This window comes from Gracilinanus agilis, chromosome 4 (genome assembly GCF_016433145.1).
Source record: "Gracilinanus agilis isolate LMUSP501 chromosome 4, AgileGrace, whole genome shotgun sequence".
Lineage (NCBI taxonomy): Eukaryota > Metazoa > Chordata > Mammalia > Didelphimorphia > Didelphidae > Gracilinanus > Gracilinanus agilis.
In genome coordinates this window covers 122929284-122955971 of record NC_058133.1, presented here as the reverse complement: position 1 = coordinate 122955971, position 26688 = coordinate 122929284, and the positions used below count along the sequence as shown (strand labels likewise).

The following is a 26688-nucleotide window of genomic DNA, read 5'->3' as shown; positions in this document are numbered from 1 at the left end:
GATAACAATAGTATAAGGGAGAATCGCCTAGTCAGAAATTAAGATGTTTGTAAAATGAAACATTTGAGAAAAAAAGAAATAGACTTTTAACAGAAAAATAATATGCATCGCTGAATTGAACCAAAAATATAATGGAGTTGCATTTTTCTTTCCAACTTTGTGTAAGACACATAGCAATAAATGCTACAATATTCTGCAGAAAGTATGAGTAGACAAAAATAAAGCCTACTGAATGTTGCCTAGATCCTCTGCCAGATTTTTTTGAGAGAAATGGACAAAAACTGTGTAATATGAGCAGATATGGATGTGTCCAGTCTGCAGCAGTAGGGGAGAAAAAATTACAGATTAATACAAATATTATGTATTAAATTAAATCTTAGAATAAAAAACAAAAAATATTTTAGTGTATTATTACCACATAACTTTTTTTAAAATAGAACCAATTTGATGAATTTCCTTGGACCTCTTCTAAAATATGCCTAAACTACAATTATATGCAAATTAAGCCATGGCATTATTTTATTTTTTAATTAAAACTAAATCTTGTGTTTTTAGCTTACTTTTATTTCATAATGCATCCTCTTCTACCAAACAAGTGATCTCTTAAAATAAATAATAAAATAATAACTGAATGGAAAAAGGCAGCTGAGCAAAACTAACACAACTGAACCTAGCAGTTCTGTGCACATAGGCCTACCATCTTCTACTTCTGCAAAGAAGGAAATAAAGGTCCATTTTGCATCTCTTCTCTGCAGACAGACTTTATCAATATAAGTGTGTACATTTGTTTTTGTTTTTGTTAATGTTTTTCATATTTACATATTTGTAGTCAAACTTAATTGTAGTTGATATTATTTTCTTGGTTCTGCTTTTTTTTTACTATCTGTTCATGGAAGTCTTGCCCAATTTCATGGAATTTTTAATATTCTTGATTTATTACTACACAGTGATATTCCATGACACTATTTATTGTACCAAAATATGTTTAGTTCACTCCCAAGTTGAGTGACCTCCTTGGGGCATATAGACCAGTAAGGGATCTACATTTAGTTACTTTCTTAGGATGATTCTAAATTACTCTATAAAACATTTGGTCTAATGTACAACTCCATCAGCAAAAATTAGTGTGCCTCTCTTTCCACAGATCCTCAAATATTGATTATTTCCATCTTTTGCTAGCTTTGCCAGTTTGCTGGATAAGTGGAAAATCAATCCAAATCTCAGTTTTGATTTGTATGTCTCTTTTAAGTTATTTGGTTACATTTTAATATGATTGTTAGTGGTTTGCAATTCTTCTTTTGAGAATTGATCATGTACATCCTTTAGTCATTTTTTCATTGAGAAATTTTGGCTTTTGATTAATTGGTCATGTGTATTTCAGTCTCCTATATATTTTTGATATCAGACAATTACCTGAGATATTTAATACCAAGATTTCACTCTTCAGCTAACAGTTTCCCTTATTATCCTATCCATATTGATTTTGTTAATACAAAGACTTTTTAAATTTCATGTCACCAAAATTATTGATTTTTATTTTTTATAATTACCTCTATTCCTCATTTGCTTAAGAACCCTCCCCATAGCCATAAAACAACATGCCTTTTAGCAAAAATACGAGAAAAGCCTTATTAGAAACACCCTCAATTTTCATTTTAATAGAAAATAAAACTCTAAAAGAATTAAAGAATTCTTTTAGATCCTATTGACTCTCACTAAATGACTAGCACCAAATGTATTAATTAAACCAGTAGAAATGCATACCTATCACTAATAGCTGTGATTAGAAATTTTCTTCAAATGATCCCAGTTCCCAATAATTGATCAATATTTTTTAAAATAAGAATTATTTTATTGTTCTATTTTTTTGTGTTCTTACCTCTCTGTTTAGATTACCTGAGGACATTCTCAATACTTTTAATATAGCTGATGGGTTTTATTTATGTCAAATTAGAGCTAACCTAATAAGCATTTACCATGGGTTTAAGAAAAAATAGTTCCTTCTCTCAAGAAGCCTACACTTTGCTGGAAAATCCAGCATGTAAACAACTACCTAAGCACACAATTTTGTGCAATATGAGGTTTAGCATGATGTCCTTTACAGACTCACCTGACTTTTAGTTCTGTCTTTTTATGTTACTATTTGAGGACAGGGATGCTCTAAAATTTATGAGTATCAGGAAAGGATTCCCATTTTAGATGATGTATGAGCTAAGTCTTGCAGGAAATCAGGAATTCTGAGAGGCATAGATGAGGTAAGGATGTATTCTGAGATTGGGGACAAACCTTGTAAAGGACCCCAAGTGGAAGAGGAAATTTTGAATTTAGGCAACTGAAAGGAGGTCCTTTTGGTTAGAAGGAGAGTGATGAGGAATGAGCTTACACTGAGTCATGAAAGATATTTACATGCCAGACTGGGGAGTTTGCCCTTTATCCTGCAGGCAATAGGGAAATGCTGGAGGTTCGTGAACAGGGAAAGTGATGGATATTGTTAGACTTGGGCAGCTGTGAAGAGACAATATATTGGTGAGGGGAAAGCCTCCAGTGAAGAGGTAATTGTTTTAATCCAAGGGAAGGCTAATGAGAGTTTGAACTAAAGTACAAGCCACATGAGTGCAGAAAAAGGTTCAGATGTGAGAAATATTGTGGGAATAGGATCAGAAAAACTTGCCACTGACATGAAGAGTGACAGCAAAGGAAGAATTAAGGTGATGTTATAAAACTGGATAATGGAAAGAATGGAGACAACCTCAATAAAAATAAAGAAGTTTGAAATCATTATTTGGGGAAAGAACGTGCTACATTTTGGACATGATGCAGTGGTGATGGCTGGACTTGGAAGTCCGGAAGACCTGAATTTGAATCCTATCTCAGATTTTTACAGCCTCTATAACTCTAGGCAAGTCATTTAACATTTATTAGACTTAGTTTCCTCATCTGTAAAGTAGGATAATTATAGCACTTCCCTTTTATTGTTGAGATGTGGAATAAGTAAGACAGTATATGTTGTGTGCTTTGTAAATCTTAAAGCACAGTATTATTACTACTAATAATATTATTGTTATTATTGTGACCATAGCTTGAGAGAGACTAGGGATGGATATCTTTATATGTTGGATTAGATGTAAAGAGATGTTAATAAAACATGCTGGTTCTGATGAGATCACTAAGAAAGAAAACCATGAGAGCCTTAGAATACATGCAAAATAAGGGGCGGAATACAGGTGATGATACAGCAAAGGGCCCAGTATTTTGAGAACAATGCCTAGAGACAAGAAGTCCTAGGTTCAAATATGACTTCAGATAATTTCTAACTGTGTGACCCTGGACAAGTCAATTAACCTCCATTGCTCTTACCACTCATCTGCCTTGGAAACAATTCACTGTACTGATTCTAAGATAGAAGGTAAGGTTTTTTTGTTTGTTTGTTTTGTTTTTTTAAAGGGCACCTAGATCATATATTCATATAAGGGAACAAGGTAAGAGAAGTGTCATAATAACTTTGGGAGGTTATACTATCTGGTAAGACATAGTAGATAACTGTGGCTAAAGTTGCAAAGTTGAAACAAAGAATGAGGACTACAAAAATTCCACATCATTTAATAATTAAGAGGCCATTAATTACCTTGGGAAGAGTAGTTAAGAGAAGTAGAGGCAAGCCTGGTTTAATGTTTTTCAGGATAATTCTGGTATATAAGCAATTAACCAATCTAAGCATTTGATTCAATGTACTTGTTAAGATGACTGCTATAACCATATCCTCTCAGATTGTTTTTTGAATATTTAAGATGACTGAATTTTGTCAACCATTCAATAACCATTTAAAATATTGTACTAATCAATTTCAAAAGAATAGACTATTGCCAAATACACAGAATCTTACATGCAGGGTCCTTTTTCCTCCATATTCCTAATTATAATTTCTCAAGTTAGGTGTCAGAATAGCATATTCACCAATCTAGCAATCATCAAATTCCATGAAATATGACTTTGACCCTAAGGGAACTTGTCTTATTATTAAGTTGTTTATTAGATTTATACTATGAATTTTCAAGATATCTTTGATTTCATCAACTTGGGAGACTACCAGTGTGTATAATTCCTCCCATTGTGCAAATCAAGACCTACAATTCAATAGGTGTATTTAGGAACTTTTCTGAGGCACAGAGAGATTTATGACTCATCTATTGTCACATTGGTGGTAAGTCAGAGAAGCAAAATTTTAATCTAGCTCTTGATCCCAATTTCAGCAGCCTATTCACTATGCCACACTGTATTTCCTGTATTTCAATCCTGCATATACATGTGATTTCATTAAGGTAATAAGTACATCTATGCTTTATTTCAAATATTCTACATATAATACTTTTAAATTTATGTAACACTTTCTTGACAACTATCTTTTGAGGTAATAGCATAAATATTAAATAATAACACAAATATAACAGTAATAAATAGAAATATTAATTCTGATTTTATTGATGAAAAAACTGACTCAGGAAAGTTAAGTGAGATGCTATGATGTTAGACCTAAATAATACAATTAAATCCTTTGAGTTCAGGTCTACTTTTTTACTTTTGTCTGCCTTTTCACACAATTATTTTTAACTAAGAATGAAAAAAATGAAACCAAGAATACTACAGTCTTAATTTGTAAGAATATTTTGCCACATATTTTTAAATTATATTTTAAATTGAAGTTATAATAACTAAACTATTCTGGTGCTCACACATTCAAGGAACAATTGTTTCATCTTTTCTGCATAGAAGCCAAATTAGAAGAATGAAGCAATAGTCAAAATAATCCAATTCCCAAGAGTAATTCTCATGTCAAAAGTAAAAACTTGAATAGAATGTCTAAATCTGCAATATCTCTTTATGGAAAAGGAACAGAATACAATCAGTGATTTAAGATGTCAAAAACAAAAACTCATACCTAAACAATTCTAGATGATATACCCACCAACCTTAGAGGCTTTAATTAGACTGACAAAGAGACAGTTTCACATGCTCATTGAACAAATAATGTATCTAATGAAATTCAAAATCCTCATTTTTTCTCTGAGAGCAATCAGCTTTATCATTCACAGCTTTGGGGTATTTCAAAATTAACTGAGGCTGACTTAAGACTGTCTGATATTGCTTGATTAACAAACTCACTGAAATAGGCTTGCAGAGTAGTTTCAAGTCACCTTTTAAAAATATTAACCATGAAAAAATATGGGAGTATAAGAATGTTGCCTTATTTAGAAGAAGAAGAGGAGTTGTACTGGCCCATAACTTTTTTAGAAATAGTTAATAACAATATTCAGATGCACATTTTTATTCTCCTGACATCCCTGCCCACCATTTCTGTATTACTCTTTTTATATGCTAAAACCAGGAAAAGGTGTTTCCTGCCTTCCTTTCTCCATTAACTTAAGGCCTTTAAAGTGGACTGGGGGGCAATTTTTTATTTCTGAGGAATGATTTCTTAGGTTTTGTGAAATCTGCCAATTTCTTAGACTTTGACGAATATTTTCATCAGTTTTGATTCTATGTTTGTATAATCATCAAATGTTACTTGAATTTATAGTTTCATTCAAATCAAATGAATCCTTTTTTATGAAAAAAAAATAGACCAATCATTCAAATTGTGTTCAAAGTATATACTTTCTGTTTTGGAAAGTATAACGAACCCAAGATCTAGTCCCATTTTCACAAGGCCCAACACTGTTTCCCTCTAATCTAAGACTCAATACCTTTTATTCTTCTCCTGGACTTCTGTCCATCCCTTGCCCCGGCTCTTCCCTTTGAATGACTATCCAGAATCAGTGTTTGCTGCTTCTTCCAGTATTGGGCAGACTCAGGCTCGGCATCACTGCTGTGAGCAATCCCTGTGGTTTGCTTATGCTCACTGGATCATGGAGCTAATTCAGAGTGGGAATGCCAAAATAAGGCATTAAATTCTTAATTGCTAATTCATGGAGTTTTAAATCATATGTAGGACTTTTGATTTATATAAATTCATCTCTAATTGTTTTTTAAGTGGTATAAAATTCCTTTCTTTTTAGCTTTTTAGATGTTGGATAAGTTTGCACAAAGCATCTATTTAGCTGTGTGAACCTTATCTTTGTTTTTTTTATTCTTTTTTTTAAATTTAAACATTTATTAATAATCATTTTTAACATGGTTACACGATTCACTTATCTTTGTTTTTAAAAGCCATCTCAAGGGGGCAGCTGGGTAGCTCAGTGGATTGAGAGCCAGGCCTAGAGACAGGAGGTCCTAGGTTCAAATGTGGCTTCAGTCACTTCCCAGCTGTGTGACCCTGGGCAAGTCACTTGACCCCCATTGCCTACCCTTACCACTCTTCTGCCTTGGAACCAATACACAGTATTGACTCCAAGACGGAAGGTAAGGGTTTAAAAAAGAAAGCCATCTCACAAGCTATATCACAGACAGATGTTAAGTTAGTCTAATAACCTACAGAATGATGCTATCAAAGGAATCCTCATTTTGGAACCAGAAGACTTAAGAGCAAATCCTAGCTTTGTCATGTGCATTAGCTGTGTGATTTTGAATAAATCATTTAACTCTTCTGGTCAGTCCTTTTGTATAAAATTAGATTATGTCTTAGGTTACATTCAAGATCTGTTTCCTCAATCAGCCTATGATGCTTTGAATCCTCTACTTTTATGATAATAGAAAATAATAATTAAGGAGCATATAAGGCATTTAGATTTAGAATATATTATGTTTTGAACCATTTTCATATTAAGTATATATTTTGTTTTGGTTTTTATTTTTTTATCCTTTATTTTTTTTAATTGAAATTTTTTCCATGGTTACTGATTCATCTTCTCTCCCTTCCTTCTTAGCTCCCCCCAGTTGGGGTTGACAAGCAATTCCATTGGGTTATACATGTGTTTTCACTTGATATCTATTTCCATATTATTCATTTTTGTAATAGAGTAATCTTTTAAAACCAAAACCCCAAATCATACACCCATATAAGTAAGTGATAAATCATATATTTTTCTTCTGCATTTCTGATCCCACAATTCTTTCTCTCGATGTATATAGCATTATTTTTCCTAAGTCCATTGGAATTGTCCTGGATCATTGCATTGCTGCTAGTAGCAAAGTTGATTACATTTGCTCATTCTACAATGTTTCAGTTTCTGTGTACAATGTTCTCTTGGTTCTCTTCATTTCGCTCCACATCAGTTCATGGAGGTCTTTCCAGTTCATACAGAAATCAAGCAGTTTATCATTCCTTATAGTACAATAGTGTTCCATCACCATTGTATACACGATTTGTTCAGTCATTCCTCAATCAAGGGACACCCTCCTCATTTTTCAAATTTTGGTCACTAAAAAAAGGTCAGCTATGAATATTTTTGTACAACCCTTTTTATTCTCTTTTGGGATACAAACCTAATAGTGGTATTGCTGGATCAAAGGGCATGCATTTTAAGTATATTTTAAAGTATTTAATAGTTTGAAAATAATTTAACTATTTATGATAGTAACATTTTATTACATAGAATATTCAATTAACCAAAATTCATTCTCCATAATTTCAAAAACTGTTCATTGAGCTTTTACAGACTATATGGCCCTTGTACATATAGTGGGAAGATTTAATGTTAAAATTTATTTTTGGGGGAATGGTAATAGAGAAGGAAATATCTATAAATAAATATTAATAAATTATATTTTTCTAACATTTTAATGTTTCCAAAGTAGTTTTCTGACACCTACCCGGTAAGATAGTTAGAGTAAATATTATTATTCTCATTTTATTGATAATCTGATGCTTATGTAGCCTAAATGAGTGACTAGGTTTAGTCACATGCCTTGTAAGTGCTAAAACAAGGACTTTCCACTCTGTCAGTGTTTAATCCACCATAAAATACTATGGTTTATCTATGTTTATCCTACTTATGTATGTTAATAGTATGTATGTAATCTTTGTCAAAATGAATTTGTGATCAAATAGGAGCTGAGACAAATATAAGTGAAAAAAGACATGATAGGAAAAATAGACATACAGATGTGTGTATATAATATATATGTGTATTATAAATATAATATACATGCACATATGTTATATATATAATACACACATATAATTCAGAAATATGAACTTTTTAGACAAGCACTAAAAAAGTATTGAGGAATAGAGAGGAATCAGCCAGATACTCTAACCGTGAAAGAGTTAAGAACTTAACTATATTGACTATGATACATTTGTGAAGCTGACACAAAAAAAGCAATCTCCTATTTTGCCAGTAGATAAAGGTTTATAACTACCGTGCCCTTCTAGTGATGGCATAATATAGGCCCAGCAACATGGTCCTTCACTGAGTTAAATTAAACCAAACATAGGCACAGGCAGAGAATTATGGAGAAAGCAATGATGGGAATTATGTGACTAAAACAAACATAGAAAATAACAGGTATAGTTGAAAATAAATGAAGAACACATTCCCAGAAGGGGAGAATGAAGAATGCTAGTTACTAAATAGAAATCTAGGTTAAAAAGTTACATTTGTTAAAATACTCAATGAATTAAAAAGAAAATAAAAAGCAAATAAATGTTCCAATTGGAAAGAAATTTAATAATAATCCTTTTCTAATTCTTTCAACATACATTATTAAATGTATCTTGTAATTGAAGATCAAAGAGATAGGCACTTTGTGAAGATAACAGGACCATTGCTTTCTTGGAGGTTAAGATGTAGTGATGGGGCTGACATTAACTACATGACTATATAACAAAGATGAGTGGAAAAAACAGCATAAATTACTAGGTATTTACTATGTGCTAAGCACTATGAAAAGTTCTGCACACACAGATAACAAAAGCAAAGGCAGTCCTGTCTTCAGGGAGCTAATGTTCTAATGAAGGAAACCATACTTATAGGGTAGGGTAGATAAGAAGGAGTTCTTTGGTTCTGGGAATTTACAAGGATGGTAAGTGAAACTACAGAGGAGTAGATGGACACACTTTATCCAGAAGGTTTCCCAAAGACTTTAACAATGGAATAAAGGAGCAACATGAGTGGAGGGGAAGGCAACTGAAGAAAGGTGGTAAAGACCAAAGATGAAAGCAGACGGAAGAGTTCATATTTTATCCTTGAGGCAATAGACAACTTCATGAGTTCCTTGGTGTGATCAGATCTCTGTGTGGGTGCTATAGAAAGGAAAAATTGGAATAGTGAGATGAGTCAGGAAGATCTATAAGGAGGATATTGAAATAGTCTATGCAAGCAATCATAAGGACTTGAACTAGCATGGGGGCCATGGAAATATAGAAAAGGAGGCTGACAAAAGAGATGTTTTGGAGTTAGAATTAATAAGATTGGGGGGGGGCAGTTGTGTTTTCAGTGGACTGAAAACCAGGCCTAGAGATGGGAGGTCTTAGTTTCAAATCTGGCCTCAAACACTTCCTAGCTGTGTGACCATGGGTAAGTCACTTGACCCCCATTGCCTAACCCTTACCACTCTTCTGCTTTGGAACCAATACAGAGTATTGATTCCACAATGGAAGGTAAAGGTTGTAAAAAAAACGCAAGATTTTGTAACTGATTAAATATAAGATGCAAGGAAGAAGTAAGACATAAAAATGATGATGAGATTAGCATTCTAGGTAACTGGAAAGATGATGATGTTCTCAACAGAAATTTTAAAATTCAAAAGAAAGAATGAATTTGATTGGAAATGGGGAATGTGTTCTTTTGGACATGTTGAATTTGAAATTCTACAGGATATCCAACTGGAGATGTTGAATAGGCAGTTGATAATGTAAGAATGGTGTTCCATAGAGAATAGGACTGGGTGAATATGTAGATCTTGGAGCTCTTTGCTTGAGAATGATAGGTGAACTCATATGGTTCAATGAAATGATACAGAGAGATGGTATAGATAGAGGAAGAAAGATGATAAAGGAGAGATTCCTGGGTAGAGTCATGTTTAGTGAGTGAGAAATGGGTAATAGTATAACAAAAAAGAAAAAAAAAGATTGAGGAGAGGAGAATTAGGAAGGAGAAAAATCAGTAGAGATGAAGTGTCACAAAAATACAAGGAGGAAAGAATATTGAGATGGAAACAAGTGGAATGCTATCAACAATGTGAAATACTGTAGAGGCCAAGAAGCATAAGTACTGAGGAAAAAAAGCCATTGGATTTAGCCACTGTGTATACACACACACACACACACACACACACACACACACACACACACAGAGAATGTTCCCCACATATAGCATGTAGGTGTTGTTGTATGGGTCTAATGGAGGCAGAATAGAGGATAGGGATATGATTGATTATTCCAACTTCTCTCATGTAGGCTTCTTCCCAGAGTCTTTTCCTTCAGCAAGCTGAAGTGTCTTTGGCAGCTTCTATTTTCTCCCATTATCTCCAAATTTCTATTGCTACCCTTTATATAACTGCAAGCTATTTCTCTCTACCAATGAGAAAGTCCCATACCAGTGGGCTTTGAGACTTGGATTACATTTATTATTATACCCATTTTAAAGGTGAGAATATTAAGAACCATACATAGTTATCCCTTCCACATATTGAGGATTAGAGGCATGGTGCCTCTGCAATCTGGAAAATCTGTGTAAAGTTTTTTGGTCCTCCCTTCATACCAGAGAAGTAGTATGAATGTTTTTTTTCTTTTTTTCTTTTAGGAGTGTTTACAGCTCCTTATTATAACTTTGAGGTTAAATATGCATTTCAGAATTTCTAATTGTTTTCTGTTTCATCTGCTGGCCTTCACAAAGCTCCCTCAAAATTCCCATTTAATTTCTTATGCTGACCTGAGATATATCAAAACTGCAATGGGAACATTTGCAATATGGAAAGAATATTTATTTAAATGATTTTTTCAGTGTCACTCAACTAGCATATGTCTAAGTCAGAATCCAAACCCAGGTCTTCACTACTCTACTGAGTATCCTATCCACTAAACTATACAGCATCCAATTATTAGTAACCTTGGAGAGAGACATATCTGAACTCATCAGAAACCTAATTGCTTCTGATTTGATATGTTAGTGGGACAGGTGAAAGTGGTGACAATGGGAGTAGACAGTAATCCGTATGAGTTTGTCTATGAGGGACGAGAGAAATAGGACAATAGCTTGAGGATTTTGCCAATGGAGAAGGAGAGATTGGAGGTTGAAATGAGGCAGGAGAAGGGCAGAAGGGATCAGTGAACTGTGAAATGATGATGTCTTGGAGGATATGGAATGGGGAGGAACCAAAGCACAAATTGAGGAGATAGCATTAGTAAGGCCAAGTACAAAGACATGTTACTCCTCTAAGAATAGAGCAAGGGAGGAGAGAGTAGGGGATATCATTGAAGAAAATTAACATGTTAAAGGAAGAAGAGGAAGCTCAAGATTTAAGGCCTCAATTTTTGTTTTTTTTTCTACTGAAGCATGAGGTTGGGTCTTTTGCTAAGACTAAGGGTGATAGGCCTGACTTAGGGGACTTGAGGTTGAAACAAAAAATTTTGAAATAGATGTGAGGGTGAGTGGTGTTGATGTTTAAGGAACCAATCAGGGAAGAGTAAAATGACTGACACAAAGCATGTCTGTATTACTTTGTTTAGAGGAGTCACATGCAAGTTGTGAGGTGCTGTGCCACACTCCATAATGAATCATTAAAATTACTAACCACATTACTAGCTGGGGGGCAGCTGGGTAGCTCAGTGGATTGAGAGCCAGGCCTAGAGACGGGAGGTCGTAGGTTCAAATCTGGCCTCAGACACTTCCCATCTGTGTGACCCTGGGCAAGTCACTTGACCCCCATTGCCTACCCTTACCAATCTTCTGCCTTGGAGCCAATACACAGTATTGACTTCAAGACAGAAGGTAAGGGTTTAAAAAAAAAAATTACTAACCACAAAATCAAGGCTGTGCTTAGATTCAAGCAAAGTCCCAATAGAGGAAAGAGATTGGGAGAGTTCAAGGGAAAGGAGGACAAGCTGGGTCATTATGAGGAAGAACAGAATGATAACTCCTTTCATTTCTATAGATATTATTGTTTACAAAGCCTTTACATTGTAACTCAGTGAGTTAATCAGTGAAAGCATTATTATTTTAACTCTGAAAAGAACTGAAGCTCAGAGAAGTTATTACCTATCTTGTCAATGATTGAACACCTAGTGAATGCCAAATCTAGGATCTTAATAAGTCATCCTTTTTTTCCAAGTCTAGTATTTCTTCAACTATACCACAAATTACAGGAGTGAAAGGTTGAGGTAATAATGAGAAAACATGAGAACTTATCAATGGATTTCATTTTATACCAACTATAAGGATAATAACTACACCTACAATTTATTTGGCTTTGGGAGCTTCCCAGACAATATAGATAATCATGATATTTTCAATGTATGATCTTAGCAAGATGTCTAGAGTACTTAGATATTAAATAACTTGCCTAGAGTTACACAGAAAATATGTGACAAAGGTGGGGCACAAATTAGAATGGCCCTCATTTCCAGGACAATCTTCTATCCACTATGCCACACTGCATCTTTAGCACAACACAATTTATGTATATTTTCTAAATTAACTTCATCATTTATTCATTGAGTTTCCATCAAGTACCTCTTTAGTCCTTCATTTTGAAGAGAACCAATGACATCTTGGGGTGATATTTTGACTTATGGATAATTTAATTTATTTAGTGTTGCACAAAGTTGACGTAATGTAATTTGAGCCAAGGAAACTACAGAAGAAACAAAACACATGGTTGTTCTAAATATGTTTGCTTATGGATTAAAAATAATACTAAATTAGTGAACAGTTTTACTCTGGAATAACTACACATGTTTCATGGAAACATGAAAGGAGTACCATCTGTAGGGTAAGGAGTCTGGTTCTTGTTCTCTTTCTACTGGTAATGTGAGTGTCCTTTGGTAAACCCATCTCATTGATATTGTTTTCTTCATCTATAAAGTGTTGAATTTTTATTAGATGAGGCTGAAAGTACAGTCTTGCTAGTCATGATTCTAAGAAGGTGCCATGAAAGGAAGGGAAGAGTATTGGACTTGGAATCAGGAAAGATCAGGTAGCAATCTCACTTTTGTCACTTGTGGTTTATCTTAGCCAATAGACAGTCCTTTTCAAAGTCTATACTTGAAGCCTTTCTAGTTTGGTAGGAAGTTTTCCACTGACAAAATTTTGAAAAACCTGTTATCACTTCCACCGTAAGATAGATTTGTCTAGAGTTCTTTTCTAGAATCTAAAAGAGGGATAAATAAAAGCCCTACTATGCTACTACACTCTGAACTAATTACATTTGGAATTTCAAGTCCAGTTCAGTTCTGGCAGCTATATTTTGAGAGTCTTTAATGAACTTGAATATGTCTTAAATAGAAAAGCCAAGAGTCCAAATGAACTGTGAATGTTTAAAATGGGAAGTGAAGTAAAAAAACACTTTAGAAATGACATGAAAACACCTTAAATACTTGAAATGCTGTTAAATGAAAGAGAAACAATTTGAAAAAATTAAACTGGGAATTAGAGATATAGATATAAACTTGGGCTCAATATAAGCAATTTTTTAAATAAGAATTATTTTTATGGAAAAGTTGGAAATTCCTTAACACTATAAATGTTTTGTCAGGGATACTGTAGTAGAGAGTATTTAGACAAAGAGTGAGAAGTTAAGTTGAATTAGTTGGCTTCTGAGTGTATTAAAAAATGTGCATGTAGAGGGTCTTTATCCCAAATAGATAATAAAAAATGGGAAAGGACCTACTTGTACAAAAATACTTTAAGCAGCTCTTTTTTTGGTGGCAAAGAATTAGAAGTTATGGGGGTATTCATCAATTGGAAAATGGCTGGACAAATTGTGGTATATGTAGGTGATGGGATACTATTGTACTTTAAGAAATGATAAGCAAAATGATTTCAGAAAAAGATGGAAAGATCTGCATGAATTGATGTAGAATTAAATAAGCAAAACCAGAAAAACATTGTACACAGTAAAAGTAATATTGTACAATGATCAATTGTTACTCTCAGCAATGCAATGATCTGGGAACAATTCCAAAAGACTTATGACAGGGAACTCTATTCACCTCCAGAGAAAGAAGTGAGAAGCTGGATGGATGCAGATAAAATCACATTATCTTTCATATTAGTGTATTTACAATTTTATTCTGGGATTTTGTCTTTGTATGACAGTGCTCTTACAACAATGACCATTTTTTCACATGACAATACATAAAAATGGCCCAGGTCAAATTGGTTACCATCTCCAAGTATGGGGACAGAAGGGAGGGAATGAGATGGTTTGGATCTTATAATTTTAGAAAAAAATATGTTGAAAATTATTACATGTGATTGAAAAAATAAAATATCTGTGAATTTTGAAAAATGGGAGTCAGTGTGTGTGGGTAGTGTGACCATCACATATAGACCTAATGCCAATGGGCATTTGAAGGTATTTATATTTTCATTTTACAAATCCTGTAACTTCTTTACCTTGTCGCATTAAAGCTGGTTGTTGATAATTTAGTGGTACTTAGCACATTGACAGATACTTCTTGATTGGCTCATAGTAACATCCAGGGAAGACAAAGTCTGTTTGCTTCGATAAGACATGGTAGGAAGGGAGGGGAGAGGTGACAGGGATGAGGGAGGGGCAAGGGAAGGATACTATTTAAGAAATAAACTCAACTTGGAACTGACTTTTAAATAAATTACAAATATGTTGATGGAATTTTGTACTATTATTTGTTGTTGTTATAATCCTTACCATCTGTCTCAGAAGCAATACTAAGTATTAGTTCCAAGCAGAAAAGTGGTAAAGCTTAGGCATTGGTGATTAAGTGGTTTGCCCAGGGTCACACAGCTAGAAAGTATCTGAGGTCAGATCCAGGACCTCTTATCTCTAGTCCTGGTTCTCAATCCACTAAGCCACCTAGCTACATCCTGCAGTATTGCTTTATTAACAAAAAATTGGGGGCGGGGGGGGGGGAAGGATAGGGATTGAACAATTCCAAAGTTTCTCTTTTTGATACCTTTATATTTTTAAATGTCTCATGAATGACACTGTGGGAAAAGAATATTAGTAATAAAAGTAATTCATTTTGTTTTAATATTACTATATTACTTTAAGATTTACAAAACAGTCTACACAATGTTGAGCTAGAAGTCAGGACAACCTGAATTCAAATCTGACCTCAGACATTTAATAGCTGTGTGACCCCTGGAAAAATCATATCTTTTGTCTCAATTTCATAATCTGTAAAATAGAGATAATAATGGCATTGATCCTTGGAGTAATTGTTGAGATTAAATTAAATGATATTTGTAAGCTCTTTGCAAAATCCTCAAGCACTACATAGATGCTCACGATTATTGTTACTATTTTTTTTAATTTTTTCTTGGAGACTTATGACAGTTTCCTAAGGTGGCAAACCAGTATTATTACTTTGATGGATCTCACTGATATGAGTATAATTGAATTTGCACATTGTAATCTATCAATGTCTACTAACCCTCTTATCCCTATTCTCCTACAAATCTACCGTAGAGGATGTAGCCAACATGCCAACGAACCACATACTCTCTCCATTAGTTATCTCCTACTTTTCCTATGTTGCTGGCTCATCTTTTTTTTTCTTTCTTTCAGCCAATTTTATACACATATGTATGCAGACGGATACACATAAGACACACTTCTGATGATATAATAACAATATAAGCAGTTTTATTCCCATTTCTTTTTTTTCTTTTTGTTTTTTTTAAACCCTTAACTTCTGTGTTCTGGCTCTTTGGTGGAAGAGTGGTAAGGATGGGCAATGGGGGTCAAGTGACTTGCCCAGGGTCACACAGCTGGGAAGTGTCTGAGGCCAGATTTGAATCTAGGACCTCCTGTCTCTAGGCCTGACTCTCAATGCACTGAGCTACCCAGCTGCCCCCTATTCCCATTTCTAATGATGAGATACTGAGCCTAAGTCATTTGTGAAAGTGTGCTTGGTCATACATCTAGTAAATGTTGAAGGTGGGAGTCAAATTCAAGTCCTCCTATTTGGAAGCCCAGTATGCTATAATACCAGTGATGGTGAACTTTTTAGATACCAAGTGCCCAGACTGCAACCTCACATGCCTCCCACCTCCCCTACCTTACCTCAGAAATAGGAGGGAGGAAGCACTCCCATTGGACTGCTTGGCAGAGAGGCGGGTCATATGAGAAATGTCCTCAGGCATGAGTGGAGAGGGCAAAGGAAGCCTCCAACACACTCAGGCATGTGTGCCATAGGTTCACCAACACGGTTATATACTATGCCACATATTTTCTAAGATCTGCCCCTATTATGACATAGGCTAGCCAGCTATTTTTATTAAAGGGATATTCATAATTTGGATATTTATAAAAAGAAGCATGCCTGTCTATACGTATGTTTATGTATCCTTCAAAAGGAATAAAATTCAAAATTTAAGGAAGCTCATATAGTTTCTTTCATTCTAGAATTTCATTTATCCTGTGATAGGTTGTGCTTGTTTCATTTGGTTAATGCTTAGATACAGCATATTATAAAAAAAATTCTTATTCTGATTTTATATTTTCTAGCAACTGCTATACAGAGTGGCCATGCAGAGTTCTTATTTCCTGGAAAAGATGTGTTGATTCAGGAGGTTGCCAGTGGAGTGGTTGCCCCGTGAGGGTCATATTAAAACTTGAGGGAAGCTTTTTGAGCAACACTGCATCCTGGAGACAATATATCAAGCTGATAGAAACATGGCTCTTCTGTTGAGAAACCAGCGGCGGAATTATGGCTGGCTCCTAGTTATCACTTTAATACTAAGGAGTCCCTGAGGAATAGGTTTAAGATAAAAGGGGTTAAAGAGAGGGAAAGATGGCATTAAAATTCTGTGGTATTGGGAGTATACAATATGAAATAAGCAGTAGATTTTCTGAAAGTAATTTAAGATGATCAGTTTGTTTGGGAAGCATTTTGTAGTTTTAATGATCAAAGTGTGACCAATTTTATAGAGCACCTTTCTCATTACTACCCAATAGAGACTCCAAAGTACTTGATTTCTTTAGAGTCTACTTTTGTGCTCTTTCTTTGCTCTTTCTCAAGTGCATATTAATGAAACCCTCCGTGAACACTCCCAGCATCCCTTTACAAAGGTGATCTACAGATGTACAACATCCACATATCTAATCATTATCTAATATTGATATTTTATAGTGCTATTTTCAAACAAAAAATGAAAACTATATGTTTTGCTCCTTGACCTTGGAAACTCAGACTCAAAAATAATTTATTATTTTTAGATTTTGCATTTTTTTCCTTTTTAGTTGTCTCTAAGAAAAGTTACATTTGGGGGAAGCTGGGTAGCTCAGTGGATTGAGAGTCAGGCCTAGAGACGGGAGGTCCTAGGTTCAAATCCGACCTCAGACACTTCCCAGCTGTGTGACCCTGGGCAAGTCACTTGACCCCCATTGCCTAACCTTACCACTCTTCTACCTAGGAGCCAATACACAGAAGTTAAGGGTTTAAAAAAATTTAAAAAAAGAAAAGTTACATTTACTTGTGTACTGTTATGATCTATAAGGCTAACAAGTTAATCTGGTTAGAACATGATGTTAATGATGTCAGAGTCATGGGTTTAGTTCCCTCACAGTCTACTTTAATCTCAAACACTATGCCCATGTAGTCTAAGTTTCTAGTAAGCTAGAAAGGCTTTAATTATGGGCTCAAATCATAGATCTCACATATTTTCCCTGGTAACTAACTCCCATGCTAAAACTGTCCTATCCAAATTCAGATAAACCCATCAAGAGCAAGCTACTCCTAAGGTAATGATTTTTTAAATTTTAAATTTTTAGTTTTTTGCCATAACTATTCATAAAGACTAAAAAATAGTTTACCAAAGGACAAAAGGTTTGTCAAAAATCAGACATACCCTTATGGATGTAGGTTGAAATATTATGCATTCATCCGAAACAGATGGAGTATTATATACTTTTATGAACTCCAAGTCTGTTGGTGTAGTGACTCAAGGTTCTAGGCTGGGATTTCACTCTAACATAGTTTTGAACCTCAGTTTCCTTATCCATAAAATGAACAATCTGGAAAAAATTACCTATAAAATCTCTTTCAAATTTAACATGCTATGTCCCTGTGTATAATTGTTAAAAATGTATAATTATTCTTTTTTTATGTTCACATAGATTATACTAGCAGATACATTAGAAGAAGGACTACTTGTCCTGCTACTTCAAACCAAAGGTTTGAAGGTTTTACAGTTAGCTATTGATTATCACAGGAATCTTCCAGCTTATTACTGAATGATGCTCTTTTCTTCTCCTTTTTTAATTCTCTTGTTCCCTACCCTCTGTTAAACATCTGTCAGCCTTATTACTTGCAGGTACAATCACTTATTTTGGAGAGGAAGGGAAAATCACATCCTTTAGGAACATACAGAAAGTAGAACTGAGAGTTATTAAAATGAGCTTTCCTTAGTTTTGTTTTATTTCACATTTCCTCCAATTTTTTTCTTCCTTTTCTTCACAGAAAACTTTAAAAGAGAGTAATCTTATTTTAAAGCATATCTAGAAAAGCATCTTTAGAAAAATTACCTGATATGAAAAGGTTTTCCTTTTTTTTTTTTTTTTTTTTTTTGAGAATGTTACTGGAGCATTTTCAAGAAGAGACCTAGGCCAACCTAATATAGTTTGGAAATACGGCTATGTGAGCTAGATTCTCATTTGATAGAATTGTGTTTATGGCCAGATAATTTTAAATTTTACATAAGTCATTTCAACCATTAAAAATGTATTATTTTTTCTTTGTGAAGATTCAGCCTTTATTTCCCTCACTGCCAGTTAGCATTTCAGTTGGAAAAACCTAGAAGGTATATATCACAGTCCTCTCTTCATTTATATGAACTTGGTTGTTTACAAGTGTGCAGAATATGAAGACAGGTTTAATGTGTGATCCTTGCCAGGTGAGCTTTTCTGCTAGTCTGACAAGAATTGAAAAATATCTGGGTCTTCTTGCTACCTAGATAACCAAGGGAGACTAAGGAAGGAGCAAGACTATTGGAAACACCTGAGGGGAGAAATACATTTTACATGAATTTGTGACGGTGAGGTTTAAAAAGCATCATATGCCTGTTTCTTGCTTATCATTTGCATTTATCATTCCAAAAATAAATATGCTATTTCAGCAAGGGGGCATAGGGTGGAGGTCCTGTGTATTCTTATGTAAAAGTGTCATTAAAGGGGCATTGAGTTCTTTAGACTGGACAGTTGATCTAGGAATCAGATGTTAGATTTCTTGGGATGTTGAACAAAAGGAAAAAAAAGAAGAGGAAAATGTAATATTTATTCCACTAAATTCCCCACCAGTCTTCAATTAAGCAAGCAGAAGTACAGGTGGGAATATGCTGTACATTCACTTGTCTTCATGTTTGGGGGCTTGCTTTAAGGCCTGAAATACTAATGTAATTATGTTGGAATGATGAACATGAAGAAGCATAGTAGTTCAGGACTGAAAATGTTAAATTAAATGGACCATGCTAACATTGCTGTTGATCCTGAGGAACAGTTTTTCCAGTATATGGAGCATTTCGATCCCATCCAGCATATGTTCTCCACAGTTTTCTCTGCTCTAATTCATCCATGTTTTTCGACAGCTCCAGATGGCGTGCTGCCTCCAAGGCTTTCATCTGCCACTCCAACCAGTCTTCAGGTTGTCTGGTCTACACCAGTTCGCAACAATGCTCCAGGCTCTCCCAGTTACCGACTCCAGATGAGACCTAGCCACTCCATGGATGGAATTCTAGAGTGCGCATTGAATTTTATCTTTCTCTGTCTAGATATCTCTGCTCCATACACACACACACACACACACACACACACACACACACACACACATACACACACACACAAATATATATGTATGAACATACATATATATATAATATCATTCAAATGGTTTATCCAAGGAATGGTCACTTTAATTATTTTGTAATTAATTATTACAAATTAATTATTGTATAATAGTTCAGATCATATTGCAATAAAAATAGGCAGACTTACTTTTAGCAAAATTGTTGTTTTAAGGCTATTTTTAAAAATAGACAAAAATAGGAAATCAACCCCTACTTCACAAAAATAGCTCCACTTTTCAGAAGTACTCACCATAAGATTCCTAGGATCATATCTGAAGTTTGATTTATTGTTTTAAAAATTATATGTGGATTGTATAAAGTGAAAACTGCCTGAACAAAGAAAAAAAACTCTAAATAGGGCAACTATCAAATTGCAAGCCTAATTGCACAAGCCACACATGAAAACCCACCACATTAATTTAGTTTCGCTTCCCATAGGCAAATGATTCCCAAGCTTAAGTCAATGTCTACCTTATATTAATTAGTGGACTCTATGAATTCCCAAATTTCCAGAACTGAAAAGAATATCATATACAATAAACCTGGAACTTGAAGGACCTATATAGACCATTAAGTCCAACTCCATAATTTAGGAGATAAAGAAATTAATTCCAGGTAATTCCTTGCCCAAAGTTGCACAGAAAGTGTCAAAGCTCAATAGAAGTCCTTTGATTCCATAGCCTGTGCTTTTCCCCCTAACCCCTTAGCCCTTTGAAATGAATTAAATTGAAATTTGGTCTTTGTTTTATTTCTTTAAATTTTGAAGATTTGTAATAGACATTTTCTTCCTTTGCAGGCTATTTTCAAATCCATCTGCCTCCATAAGCTACGTAATTGGGGATCTCCAGCCATATACAGTGTATGAGCTGAGGTTGATTGCCTCCAATGGCTATGGCAGTACATACAGTGACTGGACTTCCTTGATGACTACAGAGGACAGTAAGTATCTGGCAGGGCATCACTAAGCACCGTTACAACAAGGAGTCTTGACTGCCTTCTCTTTCTCCAAAACCTGATTGGGGGTAGCATTCTTTTATGAGCAGGGAAAGTAGAACCTAGAAAAAAAGGAAAGACTTTTGAGGTTGAGGGTCAGTATCATGAAGACTCACTCCCAGTTATTGATAATGTGCATGCATCTTCTTTTTTTAATATATACCTCTGGAAAATTGGGAGGGCAATAAGGGTGATATTGCTAGATGGTATAGTACAGTGATTCCCAAAGTGGATGCTACCACCCCCTGGTGGGTGCTGCAGCAATCCAGGGAGGCAGTGATGGCCACAGGTGCATTTGTCTTTCCTATTAATTACAATTAAATTAAAAAAAGAATTTCCAGGGGCTCTAAGTAATATTTTTTCTGGAAAGGGGGCGGTAAGCCAAAAAAGTTTGGGAACCACTGGTATACTAGATAGAGCATTGGACCTGAAGTGAGGAAAACATGATTTCAAATAGGATCTCAGACCTTCCTCGTTGAATAAGCCTGGTTGAGTCAATCTTTCTCAAACCATCATCATCTATAAAATGAAGATAATAATAGCAGTCATCCCCAGGGTTGTTGTGCAGATTAAATGAACTAATATATGTAAAGTTCTTAGCAAATGTTAAAATGCTGTGACACATACAGCTAGTTTACATTCTTGTAACATTTTAACTCCTGCATAATACTTTAAAAATACTACTTCATTTTATCCTCATGAAAACTTTGGTGCTATTATTATTCTCATTTTATAGATGAGTATGGTTTGAGAAAAGTTGACTCAACCCACCTGATTCAGAGAAAGTGTCAGAGGTCATATTTGGATTCAGGTTGTCTATGCCCAGTGATCTGACCACAGTGTTAACTAATTTGATATTATTGTTGTGTATCATTTGAAAAAAATTCCTATTTTTAGGTTTGTCAATAGGCCATCCCAACTATATATCATTGTAAATCACAGAGATAGTTATTCTCCCTCAGTTAGAATTTCTGTACAGAATAAACTTCTGTCATGAAATCAATTCTATGTATTGGTTCCAAGGTGGAAGATTGGATTAGGCAATGGTGGTTAAGTGCCTTGCCCATGGTCACATAACTAGGAAGTGGCAGAGTTCAAATTTGAACTCAGGACCTTCTGCCTCTAGGTCTGACTCTCAATCTCCTGAGCCACCTACTTGCCCCAATATATTAATTGATCACCTATATGCTCCCTTCTTCTCTCATCCTGATGTGAGAATGCTTAGATAGAGCCTTCCTTGCATTATTTCTGAGATTAGCCACTTTGTAGTAGTTTACTCTGTACAGAAGAAAGAAATTTTAACTCAGTGAAAATAAGCTTTCTTAGTGATTTACAATGGTATATAGTTGGGATGGCCTAATTCACCCAACATGGAGAATGTTCCTTATTATTTCTGTATGGCTTTGCCCAGATTCACTGGGAAATACAATGTGCTTGAATATATTTGCCCTAATAGGATTCAGTGTGTATAAACAAAGCTCAAGAATTCTCCCTGTGTGTTCCCACTATAAATTCAATCTGTATGAACAAAGTGAACTTGGATTTCATATCTTTGTACTTTCAGGGTTTTCAAGCCATTTTTATCAAATCATCCAGTCTCTTTTGAGACCAGCTTGGAAGGACTTCTTGCTATCACAATCATTATTCTGAATTCTGCCAGTTACTGATAATGTGCATGCATCTTCTCTTTTTTATATATACCTCTGGAAAATTGGGAGGGCAATAAGGGTTACTTCAGAGTGATATTGGAGGGGTTGGCAGAGTAGGGTCAGAAAGAGCCCTCAAAGAGAGATAAGGAGGATGCCACTTCAAAGAAAGGATCAGGGAAGGTTCAGGGCAGGAGAAAGCTCCCTCAAAAGGTACAACCAGGATATGTGGACATTGACCTTCTTTGTGTGCTGCCCCAAAATATGTCAGCACTCAATGATCAAGTTCTGTTGTGCTGATATAGAAGTGGTCCATCTCCCAGAAAGTCTGATCTCCTCCCCTGCAATATATTTGACAGTTGTTGACTCCCAACCTCAGCCCTAGGAATGTTGTGACACTGAGAGAGGCAGGTCATTAGGCAATGTGTAGAAGTTCAGGTACTTGGGTGAGGGCCAGTGGACCAGGGTTTTATTGACTGCTAGGCAAAGAAACTTGACTCTCTCAGTATGAGAGTCCTGTGGCAAAGCCCCACTCACTCCAAACTAATTGCCACTCTACTTGCCAGATTATTTGTTAGTAAACGAGAGGGGTTCATACCATTAAGAAGTTTGTATAGATCAGTAGAACTGCTCATTGGCTACAAGAAGAGTGTGGGAAGAGGGGAGGGAAAGAATATGAATCATTTAACCATGGAAGAAATATTCTAAATCAATTAAATAAATTTTTTTTCAAATAGAAAAAAGAAGTTTGTATAGAGATTAACAAAAAATACATAACTTCTAGCATTTGAAAAAATATAAATTACAGATAGATATTATTTTCAGGACATATCCCTTAATTTGACCATGTAGGTGACATATAAAAAAATCATAATCAGTCAATCTTCTCCCTCCTTCTTTAAGCCTCTAGCTGAAATATTGGTTATACTTATAAATCGAGCCCTATTATTATACAAAAATATTAAAAGTGGCCTATTTTTTGATTATTTTCTCCCACCACCAGCACTATAAATGAATAAATAAAGATGTGTTATGAAATGTATCCAAAAGTTAAGTTCTTTGAAAATGTATATATATGTATGAATATATATAATTTTTAATATTATAAGAGGCATATTACTATTCTATACTTTTGTTGATCAAAGAATCAGGTTCCATTATGGCAGAATATTCTCCTTATATGTAAGTTGAGCACTCTGACCCGTATATTAATGTGTGCTAGACCTTGGGGGACCATTTATTGCATTTCACTCACGATTTGCCAAATGGTTCCCTCGAGGACCAACTGAGTTAATGTGCCCTTCAAAAGTACCTAACTTGCTCATTGGGAGTAATTTACATTTGGGAAGAATTGGCCTGAGTATTAAATATTACTGTCCCTAATGATATTTATTTATTTAATCCTATAAGCTTGAAAAAAAGAGAGAAATACCTTACTGATTTTGATGCCTAAAAGTTGACTCCACGTCAAGTTACGCTACAGAGTGAAGAAAACTCTGAATTCCTACTTAGTCCTTGTAGAAGAAAGCGGCATTTTAGCGAATACAGACATCCACCTGGGTTCAGCCTCCTCACGCGGTGGTGCCAGGGGTTAACCTTGCTCCATACTGTAAATGAAGCCAGATATCCGATAGTAGAACGAAGCCAGCGAGCAATGCAACTTCACTGCATTAACATGCCTCCTGCATCCTTCCTGCTTACCTATTCATCCTAAAGTAAACACTGCCAGTGCACAATGTAGGTAGAGCATCTGTATGCAGAATCACTTCCACCTCTGTGGCCAGATATGCCGTGCCCTCTAGAAGAGGAGGGTGACCTATCCTGTAGGGTTTAGGATGGTCCATTTTTTCCCTCTCTCTCTGCCTGGGTGGTGGTTACAGTAGAGTCAGCATAGAACTTTGGGCATGATGAGCCATCAATATTTCAAAGATCTGCATTTTGTCAATGTAATGATTCCCTCCACGGATTGTAACCCATCGATGACTCCATCATTTCAGAAAGTTGATAGAGGTTCAATTAAATGTCAGAGGCAAGACTTGAACTCAGGCTGTCCTGACTCAAGCCAAGGATTCTCTCTTCTATGCCACATTTCCTCTCTGATGACTGAAGGTTTCATTCTTCATCCACTCAGAAAAACAAAATTGGCCTTCACCTTTCATTTACAGGTGAGGCTTATTGGCATCCCCCACCGCCACATCCATGAACCTACCATATTTTTTTTCAAAAGAACACCTTCCTTCAGACAGATAAATTATTCCTTTGTGTAAATGCCCTGTGTGTAAACTCTGTAGCAGTCTGCATCCATGGGAAGTCTCAGGCTGGCGATTTGCCTTTCCAATTGAAGTTGCCAATGCATTTTCACCCCTGAAACACGGTGACAGTGCACTCTATATTTTGGGTGTCAATGGAGATGGATGCCATTGCTGAAAAGATGTGCAATTGAGTTGACAAAGACTGAGTGATTGGCACTGGGCACAAGCAGTCTTTCTGTCAAAGCTTCATCTCATTGCTTATAAAGCCACCCATCTTGACAGCTTCTTGCCACAACTACACTTCATATTTGATCCTGACCAGCATCTCTCACACTCCTAAGTGCAATTTCCAATGTAGAAATTTCACATATCATCTTACACAGTGAAACAGAGAAGTCACCTCCTGCCCGCATTTGAATTTCACACCATAAACAGGCACCTTTCACTGCATCAGCCACAGAGTCAAAATTTTTTTTTAAATCTGTCTGCCAAAATGGGTCATCAAAGTCCATATTTTAGTTTTATATTTCAAAACAGTGATTTCCATCAAACCCACGATAAAGCTGAAACAATCAAAGAGAGCCGTGCATAGGCAGAAAAGTAGCTATAGTTAGGGAAACAAATCCTTGGGTATAAAGATAAGCTCTCGTAGAAGGAAAAGGCTGTGGGGAATTTTAATAGATTTTTCAAATATTTTGTCATTTACATTTGTGTGCCACCAGTACCCAGTTCTATGCATTTTAAAAAATCTAGTGTGCTGATGTCAAATAATAATAATGCACATTTCCTATGAATATTTTAAGCCATGTTAAACATGTGTTAATAAAAGATGTTTGTTCCAGCCAACTTGGTCAGTGTAGTGTTAGACTATTTGCAACCAGATAAACACAAACAATACATGAATTTTCTTTATGTGCCGCTGGCAGTCCAAGCACCGGGAATGTATGCAGCTTGCAGAAAATGCATTAAGGTTGTGCTAGACTTGGGAGCATGTGATAAATAAAATGAAGTCTCTTATCAAGCACTCTAAAATTAAGATAATTTCAAACTGGGTGTAACCATCCCTTCTGATTGTCCTATGGGAACCACACTAGCCAGGCCTTTCATTCTCTATGCACATAAATATTATTTTCTAGTTCATACATGCAGAAATTGTAGTTTGGGGTTCAAATGGGTATTTTTCTTCCAGAATAGGCTCATACCTGGGCATACTATTTTATGTTTCTGTATCTTAATCCCTTAAACTCTTTTAAATGTATGCAGAATATCTGACCCAAAGGCTCAAGGACAGATTTCTGATCTATTACAAATCTACCCCAAAGGAAGATGAGATTCTTCACTTTCCTTTAAAGATGTGAATTCCTTTCCTAAGGGTAAGAGGAACTAGGTTTTGTGGTTTTTATTTTTCAAATATTTCTCCATCTGTAGATTATAAGATGTACCATTATTCCAATCATTTTAACGACCATATTGGAGCATGTTACATAGAAATTTTTTAAAATTAAGATAGCTCCTTCTCTAACCTAAAATAATTTGACTCTAGAGAAGCCTGTTCAGTGACCACTTTTATGGATGCCATTAAGATATCTGATGATTTCCCAAATTTATGTAGAATGGACTCCACATTTATACATCTTTTAAAACTGTTGAAATGGGGGAAAATACCAAAAAATATGTTTGATGGTTTTTTAGAATTTTTGTCTATATAATCCTTGGATTAAGGTCAGACTGCTTTGATTTCTGATAGTTATTCCCCTAGGATTGTTAGTATGTAGGGCATCTATGTGGCTCAGTAGATAGAGAGCCAGGCCTGGAGTCAGGAGGCCCTGGGTTCAAATCTAACCTCAGACACTTTTTAATTGTGTGACCCTG

General features: G+C 35.3%; 1 protein-coding gene across 1 annotated transcript in view; it reads left to right on the top strand.

Moving 5' to 3' along the window:
* The window catches only part of USH2A (usherin), a 1059501-nt gene that overhangs the window by 645705 nt on the left and 387108 nt on the right, over positions 1 to 26688 (top strand). Inside the window, exons 38-39 of the mRNA XM_044674959.1 lie at positions 19668 to 19818; positions 20722 to 20864. Coding sequence (XP_044530894.1) covers positions 19668 to 19818; positions 20722 to 20864 — 294 coding nt within the window. The remainder of the gene's footprint in view (positions 1 to 19667; positions 19819 to 20721; positions 20865 to 26688) is intronic.